The 12206-nt window shown below is 41.5% G+C and overlaps 1 protein-coding gene across 1 annotated transcript in view; it reads left to right on the top strand.

The window, feature by feature from the left end:
• The first annotated feature begins 2334 nt into the window (after positions 1-2334).
• Positions 2335-12206, top strand: part of pcsk1 (proprotein convertase subtilisin/kexin type 1) — a 29780-nt gene continuing 19908 nt past the window's right edge. The window contains exons 1-4 of the mRNA XM_088338005.1: positions 2335-2986; positions 5366-5470; positions 5550-5672; positions 12049-12195. Of these exons, the coding sequence (XP_088194131.1) occupies positions 2813-2986; positions 5366-5470; positions 5550-5672; positions 12049-12195 (549 nt within the window). The 5' untranslated portion in view covers positions 2335-2812. The remainder of the gene's footprint in view (positions 2987-5365; positions 5471-5549; positions 5673-12048; positions 12196-12206) is intronic.

The following is a 12206-nucleotide window of genomic DNA, read 5'->3' as shown; positions in this document are numbered from 1 at the left end:
CCGCGTTGAGAGGAGCCAGTTGAGGTGGCTCGGGCATCTAATAAGGATGCCTCCTGGACGCCTCCCTCGGGAGGTGTTCCGGGCATGTCCCACCGGCAGGAGGCCCCGGGGGCGGCCCAGGACACGTTGGAGAGACTATGTCTCTCGGCTGGCTTGGGAACGCCTCGGGGTCCCGTCGGATGAGCTGGAGGAAGTGGCTGGGGATAGGGACGTCTGGGCTTCCCTTTTAACGCTGCTGCCCCCGCGACCCGACCTCGGATAAGCGGAAGACAATGGATGGATGGATGGATGGATATTTCTGTACCTGTCAACAATCTTTTTTTTCCGAATTTTGTATGTTTGTTTTGTATCATCTTTGAATTGTGCCATATAACAATTCTTGTACGGGATTTTTTTCTGTTTTTAACTTTTGGTTGGTTGGTTGGTTGGTTGGTTGGATCCCTTAACCACCAGGACTGTAGGGGCACCATAAAACTCTTTTCCTTAATAAAGAAAAGGATAATAGTGGCAGCTTGCATCCCAGAGGTACTTTTTGTGCTGTTGTCATTGGTGGTTTCAGCAGGGATGGATCAAATTGGTTGTTTGGTTGGTTGGTTGGTTGGTTGGTTGGTTGGTTGGTTGGTTGGTTGGTTGGTTGGTTGGTTGGTTGGTTGGTTAGTTGGTTGGTTGGTTGGTTGGTTAGTTGGTTGGATCACTTAACCATTAGAGCTATCGGGGCACCATTTCCTGTGGTGTGACTTGGGCAAGTCCGGCCTGGTGGCACCCATCTCTCTCCAGACCAACATGTTTCCACCCGTTCTCGAACCAGGTATCTTTCACGTGTTGGGCGAATGTGCTAACCACTGATAATTGTCATTATTAATACTTATTACTCATTGAGTTATTTTTGTCATAAAACTTAACCACTGTTATGCTCTTAGCCACAGGCGTAACAAGACCGTTTTGGAGGGTATTGAAGTACCCCCAAATTAAACTCAAGCACCGCCAAATATTACAGTGTTTTTAAAACTCTCCCTTCCTTAATAAAGGACAGGATAATAGTGCCAGATTGCAACACAGACATAGTTTTGTGCTGTTAAAATTTGTGCTTTCTACGGTGACGGACCAAAAGAAGCCAGCGGGCGGACAAGAGGTCTGGCTCACAAGAGACCAAAAGAGTTCTCTGACGCCAGAGAGCCAGGTTCCAGCCAAACAAGCAGCAGAGGACCAAATTCGGACTTGTAGGCAACCAACAAGGCAAGCCAGCACCATTTACCGTGGTTTGTCTTGGGCAAGTACAGCCTGGTGGCGCCCACTGCAAGTGGAGAAACAACCAAGATGCTGAAAGAATTGTTTTATTTATCTGGTAAATACAATAAAGTTGTTTAGGCTACATAAATTATCTCTGCTTTTAGTCTTCATAGTCTGTCTGGCTGTGATTCAAAAGGGTCTGCGTTGTGTTTGTGAGGTTTACTACCGCTTAAACAGGGGAGTGCCTACATTAATAAGGGGAGTATTTGGTTGAGGTTGTTGTTCATAGCGTCCAAACACAGATTCACATACCTGTCAACCTGTATGTTTTTGCCGTACAAAGTATTTTTATTATGCATTTTAAGACGTGTACGACATACAAGAAAATCCGTACGGAAAAACGCAAATTTGTCAATGATGGGTACCATCCGGTATACACCGACTATCACGAAACGGCAAATCAATAAACTCAAGCAAGTTCGCCGCTGTAGCCTCTATCTCGGTATCGTTTTTTACGTTGCAAACGAAGCGAGCGGTTTGATGCTACTGTGCGTATGCGTCTGCCGCCTGGGGATTTTCCATCATGCATCATTCCGTGGTAGTTGTGTAGTGAAAAGAAGTCCATCTCTTTTTAGAGAACCGGATTTTTCGGCTCAAATCATTAAAGAGAGCCGGCTCTCAAACGGCTCACTTGCTTTTATGCATTTTATTACAAATTATTATGTTGTATAAAGAAGATAAGAAAAAAGGAAGTATAAAAGGAGAAAATGAAAAAAAGACAGGTTTATGGTTATCTCTTTAATCAGTATATTACCAACAATATTTTAATGCAGAAAATGAATTAATAATTTGAATAAGAAAATTCTACTTAATTATATTTGCATGTATTTTTTCCTTCTACATGAACGTCCAAGCTACTTAATTTTTGAACTTTTTATAATAAACCTCATTCATGTCGAGCAACTCAGTGTCTCACAACAAAATGTTAATTAACAAAATAAATTATATAACAAAACACATGTACAATATAACATGTTAAACTACATAAATAAACACGTTTGAAAAAAAAAATATGGTGTAAGTTTTTTTTTTTTTGTATTTTGTAAGGGAAAATACGACTGTTTGTAAGGGTATGGAGCCCTGGAGCTTGACAGGTATGGATACATCAATAGGACATAAACACTTTTTTTCATATATGAATATATTCATTACATTTGAAATGATCTCATCTTGCTTTTTATGATTCTGTTGTCGTCACATCTCCGCAATGTGAGCTATTTTGAGCTCCCCCTCCCCTTCCCCCCATACTCTCCCCCAAGGGACACGAACTCGCACATTTTAGCGAAGGTGGTCTCCGAATTGACGTCATAGCCACCGTCATTAGCCCCGCCCCACTCGTGGTGAACGCGCAGGCGTGCACGCGCGCGCTCAAGTGTCTGACGGAACAAGAACGCGCAGGGTTTTTTCCCCATTCTCTCTCCATGCACCTGCACGAGAGGAAACATATATTTTAAATAATTCAGATTTTCACAGTCAATTTGCTCAGTTTTTCTTTTTTCTATCTTTTTGATTTGACTGTGAAATGGAACTGAGATGTCGTCCTTTGGTGATGTGCTGTTTGCTGGCCGTTCTCTCCTCCGCGGTTCCGCCCTACATGGACCGCCAGTACCTGAACGAATGGGCCGTGGAGATCCCGGGTGGCCTGGACGCTGCGGCACAGATCGCCCGGGAATTGGACTACCAACTGGTTCGACAGGTAAGAACAAATCTGGAGGACTTCTTCAGAAACCAGTGTCAAATTTTCTATTCTAGGGAATGTTTATTGTAAATGATGCACACCCAAAGGGAAGTTTTGGTTGTTTGATATAATATTTAAATTGAGGAGAAATGTAATACACGTTTATTATTGATTGATCTGATTAAATAACTGTAAGACTCATAATTTGCCCACATCTCATCAATGCGGCTTTTGGTTTGCTAGTGTGTAACGAAACAGCTGCAGATGACAACTCCATTATTGATATTTCAATTGGTTATCTGGTTATTTTTACCATGTCTATGGATCAAGGTTTGCTATCGTTTTCCAAGCAGATTTGTGCATTTGGCTACCAGTTTGATATGCATTTTTAAATGTATTGTTATTAATGTGTTATTACTATGTTACTACTATGTTATTACCGAGTTGTAATTAGCACAATGAGGGTTAACGTAAGCTAAGTCAACTACTTAAACACCTGCCTTGTACGAGGGCACTGAGTGATTGAAATACAAATTATAGGGTAATTTTAAAAATACTTTAAAATGTATTTAAACACAGTCATCACGTCAATGATTTCCCATTTGTCTTTTATTTACAGTACTAATAGAGAATTAATAGAGAATTATATACACTAAATACAACATTTGGTACACACAAAATATTGAATAACAAAAAAAAAGAAGATATCAGAGTGGTCAGTGTGGTATCAATGCCAGTACCAGATATCGGTACTGGCTTCCTTTCTAGAGAAACTTCAACAATTAGAAAACTGACTTTGAATATTAAGGGGGAAATATTCATTAAAATAATCATTTGATTTTACTGAGTAAAAATAGAGGGGTTGGTAATGTGTTGTGGGTGAGTCGGTACCAGGTGAAATTATTGAGAATTAGGAAACCCGAATTCAAATGGTAAGGCGCCCGCTTTGAGACTGGGAGGTCGGTGGTTCGCGCCCCGGCCGAGTCATTCCTAAGACTTAAAAAGTGGTCGGCGGCGCCCTCTGTTGGCTGCGGCTGCATCGGCTCGCTACAACGGGTCAGGTGCAATCGACATTTCGTTCTGTGTACATTGTTACACAGAATGACAATACAAGGAAATTATTATTATTATTATTATTATATTATTATAAATACCAACGGGGGAAGTACTTCTTTGAAATATCATCACATTTTAGTAAAAACATTTTTTAAAAGAAGGTTGGTGTTAGTTCTAATACCAGGTATCGGTTTTGGCTTCATTTTTTGTGGCTGCTTTACAATCAAGAACCAGAAATAATTGTAAATGAAAACAGTATTTTATAAATATCAACAATTTTTATCAGGGAAAAAAAAAAGTAAAATGGGCGATGTGATATCTGTCAAGGGTAAAATTTGAGATACCAAGTATCAGTATCGCCTCCCTTTTTAGAGTCTGTTTGTCAATAATTCATCTGAAATATTAATGAAAAAAGCATTACTTTTAAAATATCAACACAATTTATTTAAAAATGCTGTGCCACTAGAAACTGATTGGAAAACTGCCACTACAGAGGCCAATACCAGAATCAGATGGACTGGTATCGGCCACTGTCACAAACACTGATACATTTTTGTTTGTTTGTGGCTTTTGTACATATTTTTTTTTTTTTACAATTTCACCAGATAATGCCAGTAGCCGTTTGGCCACCTTGCCCTTGGCTTTGTAGCCCACTTTAAATAAAAAAAGGAGAGTTGACTGTGAGGGTCACCACCTCCAGGTCAAGTGGAAATTGGCAGTATTTTTTCACCAAAATCTGAAAAAACTGCGTCTGCCTAATTTGCCAAATGACTGTGGCTATTTTTTTAAAGAATATAATATCAAGAGGCACTGCCAGACGAAACATGCTGACTACAAAAAGCTAACTGGAAACCAACGCTGTGAAAAGGTGAAGCAACTGGAAGCTGTTTTGACAGCACAGCAGCGCTTATACACAAGAACCTACGAGTCAAATGAAAATGGTACGTAGGCGAGCTACGAGGTTGTGATGCTGATCGCCTGCAAACGTTTCACGTAGGGTTAACACACTAAAGACTGTTCAAAGAATGCCAGGGTGTATAGTTGGCCCTCGCATATTTTCAGCTTACAAAACCTGGCCCGCTTTCTCAAAAGTTTGCATACCCCTGTCATAGCGCAGAGACAGCAGCAAACACTAATAAAATGGGGCACAGAAAATCGTTTTTTTTTTCCTACAGGTAGCACTCTATGACCTCAAAAAACATGGCTATGGATTGATTCGTATAGGATTTCATTTTTTAATGGTACTGGAGAAATTAAACAGTAGGCTTTGAAAGTCCTCAAAAAGTCCTCGAATTTGGCCATGAAAGGGCGTATGAATAATGAAATCTATTTTCTGCACAGATTGGGGCCCTGAAGGACCATTTCTTGTTCCGACATCGCAAACACCCCACCCGAATGAAACGAAGCGCCCCGCATGTCACCAGGCAGCTTTCAGAGGACGATCGGGTGAGCGGCCTTTGGGTTTCTCTTTTATTTCCCCGCAACCTCGAACGTGACGTGATATCTTCCTCCCGCTTCCTCGCAGGTGTTGTGGGCGGAGCAACAGTACGAAAAGCGGCGGAGCAAGCGAGGAACCTTGGGCCGGTGCAGGGATTGTCCGGCCGATAAACTTTTTGATGATCCCATGTGGAACCAGCAGTGGTACCTGGTGAGTCTGGAAACGTTAACACGAAGACGGCAGTCCATTTTTTAATTTACAAAAAAATAAATAATATACAGTAAACCCCGGGATACAACATTAATCCCTTCCGAGGTTAAAATAACAAATAACAGGGAATCCCAGGTAATAACATTTAAATTGTAAATACAGAGCTTTCAGCCGCTCTGCCCCCATGCTCTGGAACTCATTGCCGCCTGACCTCTGAAATTTTGCGACCCTGTCCACCTTTAAATCCGGACTCAAAACTCACCTCTTCAGACTTGCCTTTTCTTGACCATATCCCTCACACACTGCCCCTTTTATCTATGATGTGTTCTATTGGCTGTTTATTACTTGCTTCGTTTATTGTTGTGTCCTACTCATATGTACAGCGACCTTGGGTGTCCTGAAAGGCGCTTCAAAATACAATGTATTATTATTATTATTGATATACATTATAACATTAAAGGTGGGGTGCGTCATTTGCGGTGTCTTTAAAAAGGTAAAAGTAGAACCATTTCTCCATTGAATGTGTTAGTTCAAAGAGCCCTTTAATTTTTCCCCACTGCGCTTGTCTGCTTTTATCTTACTTTTAGCACCACTCTTCCTCGCAACTAATAAGAAAGCAGGAAAGGTGGGAGATGGAGTGGAGAGTGATGTCATGCTTGTTCCCAGTTTTTTGTTTTATGATTGTAGCCTGAAAATGGTAAAAGTAACATTTTTTTCAGTTCTGTTTCAAATAAAGAAAAACAAAAAGATGAAAAAACAAGAGTTTATTAAGACTGGAGGAATGAGGTCACTGAGGCGTTGATCATGACTTCAAGCCAGGAGATGGCGGCAGAGAAGGACAAAATCTCAAGTTGCAGACACCACCTTTAAGTCACAAAATAGTATAAACTTAGCACTAAATGTATACTGTATACATGTCAAATATTATTGCTTCTCCCTTTAGCATCAGTGCAACTCTTGGGACCCAATTAAATTCTAGTTTGTTAGATGACATAGTGAACGGAACAAAAAGAGTGAAGGGGAGCATTATGGGAGGAAGTTCAGCCAATAGCACACCAGCATATAAACCAATATAAGGGGCCGGTCACACAGCCGTTTGCGGCTGAATCACGGCTATAATTTTGCGTTTTTTTTTTGCCCGTGGTTGCCCGGGATGGAAAATGCGCAAAATTGGCCAACCCGCTGTTCATCGGTGGTATGCCCGCAAAACAGACGCCGGCGACTGTTCCGCTTCCTCATCGCGTCATTTCTGCGTCATTTTCTCGTGTGGACCACGGGTATAAAAGCTCCTGAGCCGGTGTTGAGCCGAAATCCGAATCCTACGCAACACAACCACCCCCCCAACCCCTCGCGTGAACGCACAATCTGCTGCGATCGCTTTTGTTGTAAGCGTGCATTGACATTGGTGACTTTTACATCCGCGTTAACAAACGCATTTTGTAGAATACGATCGCACTTTATTGTTTAAATAAACGCGTTATATAGACTAGGATCTCCCAATTGTTATAATTAGCTCGCTTTATAGTTTTAATAAGCGTTTTATATAGAATACGATCGCTTTCGTTGGAAGCGCAGCAGAATGTGCGTTCACGCGAGGGGGGGAGGATTTACCTTTCGATTACGTTCACAACAAAAACAAAGACGGAATGGTTTAAGTTGTATTACATTTCCAACAAATGCAAGACGAAGTGGTTTTAGTTATATGTTCGCCATTACATTCCCTAAAAGTGAGATAAAACGAGGTAAAAGTGGTTGTAGTAGCGAGGGGATGCAAATCTCGGCACCGGGCTGTAGAAATCATAACCGCACAAGACACAGTCCCGTGAAGATCAAGATTTCAAGCTATGGCATCATTTTTATTTTATTATCTTGAAAAGAAATGTCAAGAAATAAAAATGGATTAAGACGAGGTCACTACGCTGACGGGGATCCATGTTCACCCCCTTGACGTCTCGAGCACAACTGACGTGTGCTCGGCATTCGCGCTGTTTATACGCGGAGAAAGGCGTTTGACCGTCACACGCGTAACACGCTAATTTCACGTAATAACACCGCGATACAGGCGCAGAACATGCTATTACCATGCTCCACCCACGATTACCCGCTGAAATTTCTCGTCCTACCCATGTGTAACCAGGCCCTGGCCGCAGCCAGAGCACGTCGTTCCGCGTCATTTCCGCGTCATTACCTCGTGTTGACCACGTGTGCGGCACGCGGTTTAACACGTGCTCAAACTTTTGAGCAGCTCAAAAGTTTTGCGCGCGGCCAACCTCGTGTGAATTTCCGACCGCGAGTAAAGCACTGCTGTATCTCGTCTATATGGCGGTCTCCAAACGTCCAACAGCGCCCAACAGCATCTGCTTCACGGCCAGAAATTTCTGGCCGTGGTTCAGCCTCGATACGTTCGTGAAAGGCTGTGTACCCGCGCTCTGAAAATTTGAGCAGCGGAAAATTGTTCCGCGCTGCCACCCGCGCGCGAATTTCCGACCTCGTGTTAAGCACTGCTGTATCTCGTCTGAATGGCGATCTCAATGCGTCCAATAGCGTCCGCCTTTGCGCAAATGTCTGTGTGACCGGCCCCTTAGACGATGACCAATAGCAGACTGGCGCAACTCATCACACGCACAAACACTGCAAAGTTGGAATTTTGTACGCTTCGGGGTTCCGTAAAATAATTTGTTGTTAATGGAGAAAATGCCGTAACTGTCATGAACCAGAACAGGATAAGGACCCAGATGCGTGACGTTTCTCACACAAGCTTTTATTTTACGGGAAATTGGGCGGTCATGCACGTTAAGCAGCAGTCTGGTGTGGAATAACAGGAAGCCAGAGGCCGACGAGATCGATACCAATTGCCCGAGCAAATATCGGACACATGGGGTCGATACCGTACGGGACGGGACAGACAGGATTGATGTCAAAGCAGGATATCGAAATGAAACAGGACAAACTAGATGGGTACGAAACTGGAAACCGATATTAAATAGGACAAAATAAATGGGAACAAAAACAGGATATTGAAATTAAACAGGACAAACTAGACGGGAACAAAACTGGAAACCGATATTAAACAGGACAAGATAAACGGTAATAATACCGGACAGGAAATACCAATAGGAAACAGGACAGATTCAAAACCCACGTCTTGCGGAGCAGAGGTTCATTGACAGACTGACAAAGGGTGAGTGAGAGCACTGAGCATAAATAGAAGGGAAGCCAATCTGTCAACGAGCTGCAGCTGGCGCGACACGGGCGGGGCCAATTGGGCGACAGTAACAAAGGGCCGAAAATACATCATAAGGTGGTGACAGCGTATACCCGGGGTATACAGGACAGCAATTTTTTTACCAATACATATGAGCATATTAGTTTAGAAGCATTCAATTCGGCTCATTCTGAAATCTTCACTTTTGGCTTTGCTGTTAAGATTAAGGAGGACAAAACAAAATGAGGCTGACCCATTTAATGACTTCGATCTCATGTTACTGCGCATTATGCACTGATTCACACTGACTCACACTTCTCAACCCTCTCCTCAATTCATTTATATTTCGTTGCACTGACGAAAAATAAACATCGATGAGTTATTCTGAATCCTTGCTTGGTTAAAACAGGAGAATTCTTTCTAAGAAGGAGAAGGTCATGTCATGCCGGAAAAAATACAAATCAAACATATAAGTGCACATATAGCCGTGCCGGCAGCCGATGAGTCATCCCCTGATGAAATTTTCAAGCCAGGCAGAACGACATCCCACTCTGCCAGGGTTGCTCTTTCGATTACGTCACACGTTTGGGTCCGCCCTTTCTAATGTGAGCGAATATTTGAAAGCATCATCAATTAGTCACCCCATTAAATCAAAGTCGATTAGGAAAATGATACGGCTCAATTAAGCAGCATGTTCCCTCGTTGGTCGGATTTGGACGATACTGGGAAAATTGATATCAAGTAAATGCATTGTAGTATTGATCCGATACCGATAGTTTTTGCTTGGGAATTTGATGATCAGTGAAAAATGTAACCCGCTCTTGAGTTAGTTCATAATTATGCCAAACACAACCCAAAGATATTAGGCACCAAACATGTCTGCGCAAAAAAAACATGTTACCCCATTGGAAATTTATTTTTATTAAATTGTGTTGTCTGCATTGCACAGAAAAAAATGTCTTACTATCTCCACCAGTACCTGAATCAACTTGTACTCAAGCGCTAAATTACCCTGTCACTGGGCAACAAGTGGGCACAAGAGTGGACTTGAACCTTGACCACAAACAAGCACCACAATACAGTTTGGAAAAGCGTTAAATGCCACCGATGAAGCTGAAAAGCCTTTATCGCCTAACCTTCAACAAAACCCGATACCACCCAAAGAGGGTTTTTACACACGTGTTGCAATTGCCTATGAGAGGCCGTTTGAAAAGCAAATCATAATTGCTTTCACGTATAAGATCACTCTCTCGCACATGAACATCTATACTCTCATACAGACCAAGTCATACCCAATCAAAGAACCTATTTTACTCTCTCACACGTACTGCCATACTCTCATACACACACCACTCTACTCTCTCAACAAACTACTATACTCTCATACACACACTACTATACTCTCTCGCAAATACTACTATAATCTCCACACACACACTATGTTACTCTCTCATGCGTACTACTCTAGAATTCACACTCACACACACACTACTACTACTACTACTACTATACACTGTCACACTTACTACTATACTGTCATACATGCACTACTATACTTTGATCCAACTACCAGTAACTCTCATACAGACTATTACACTCTCTCACACGTACTACTATACTCTCCACACACACGCTACTATACTCTCCACACACGCGCTACTACACTCTCTCACTCATACTTCTATACTCTCCACACACTCTACAATACTCCCTCACACATACTACTATACTCTCACACATGCAATACTACACACACTTGTATACGCTCTCACTCATATTAATATACTCTCATACACATGCTTTCACTCGCTTGCTACTATCCTTTCACTCTCATTGTACTATACTCCCACACACACTACTAGAGACTATCACACAAACATTTATACTCTCTTACACATGCTTGTATTCTTTCTCACCCACCATTAAATGATGTTACTATAGGTTTCTTCACACATGGTGAAATGATTACCTCACCTTCCAGCGTTGTTTTACTTAGGGTACTTTTGATAACCATCGCGATGCACACAGTGTTTGTATATGTAGTACAGTCCGACGTCAACTATTGTTGCTCTCTGTATAAAAGTATGTGTGAGAGAGTATAGTAGTACGTGTGAGAGTATAGTAGTTTGTGTGCGACAGTATTTTGGCGTATGTATGAGAGTGTTAAAGAGAGATTGTGATAAGATGCGTATGAGTGTATATCAATATGTGTGAGAGAGTATAATAGTGTGTGAATTAGAGTTTAGTGGCATGTTTGAGAGATTATAGTAGTATATGTGTGAGAGTATAGTAGTGTGTGTGTGACAGCATAGTAGTGTATGTATGAGAGTTTAATAACTTGTGCAAGCGAGATTATAATAATGTGTGAATGAGAGTATATTAATTTGGGTGAGAGAGTATAATAGTTTGTGAATTAGATTTTAGTGGTATGTTTGAGAGAGTATAGTAGTATATGTTTGAGAGTATAGTTACAGTAGTACGTGTGTGACAGCATAGTAGTGTATGTATGAGAGTTTAGTAATTTATGCAAGAGAGATTATAGTAATGTGAGTATGAGAGCATTTTCATTTGGGTGAGAGAGTATAATAGTGTGTGATTTAAAGTCTAGTGACATGTTTGAGAGAGTATAGTAGTATGGGTGTGACAGCATAGTAGTGAATGTATGAGAGTGTAATTTTAAGCGCAAGAGAGATTATAGTAATGAGCGTATGAGAGTATATCCATGTGTGTGAGGGAGTATAACATTATGCGAATGAGAGTTTAATGTTATGTTTGAGTGAGTGTAGTAGTGTCTGTACAAGAGTATAATACAGATTTCGTACGGGTACTTGAAATCCTTGAAAATGTTTAAATTTTAATGTAGTGTTTTTAAGGATTAATTGTAAAATTGGCTTTGAAAGTCCTTAAAAAGTGCTTAAAGGTGTGTAGCCCTTTTACCAGTATGTGAGAGAGAGTGTAGCAGTGTGTGTTTGTGAGTATAGTAGAATGTGTGAGAGATTATGGTAGTGTGTATGAAAGCATAGTAGTGTGATTGAGCAAGTATTTGCACATGGATATGACTGTTTGTATTAGAGTATAGTTGTTCATGTGTGAATATGACGTTATATGTAAGAGCAAGTATGATTTACTTCCTAAACAGCCTCTCATATTTTCCCGTCCTCTCTCTTACAGCAAGACACTCGAACGTCGTCCTCCCTTCCCAAACTGGACCTGCACGTCATCCCAGTGTGGCAAAAGGGAATAACGGGAAAAGGCATTGTTATCACCGTCCTGGACGACGGACTAGAATGGAACCACACCGACATCTACTCCAACTACGTAAGTCACCC

Source organism: Urocampus carinirostris, chromosome 6, assembly GCF_059441175.1.
Source record: "Urocampus carinirostris isolate Australia breed hairy pipefish chromosome 6, RoL_Ucar_1.0, whole genome shotgun sequence".
Taxonomy (NCBI): Eukaryota; Metazoa; Chordata; class Actinopteri; order Syngnathiformes; family Syngnathidae; genus Urocampus; species Urocampus carinirostris.
Note: the sequence above shows the minus strand (reverse complement) of the source record. Positions and strands in the feature narration are given on the sequence as shown.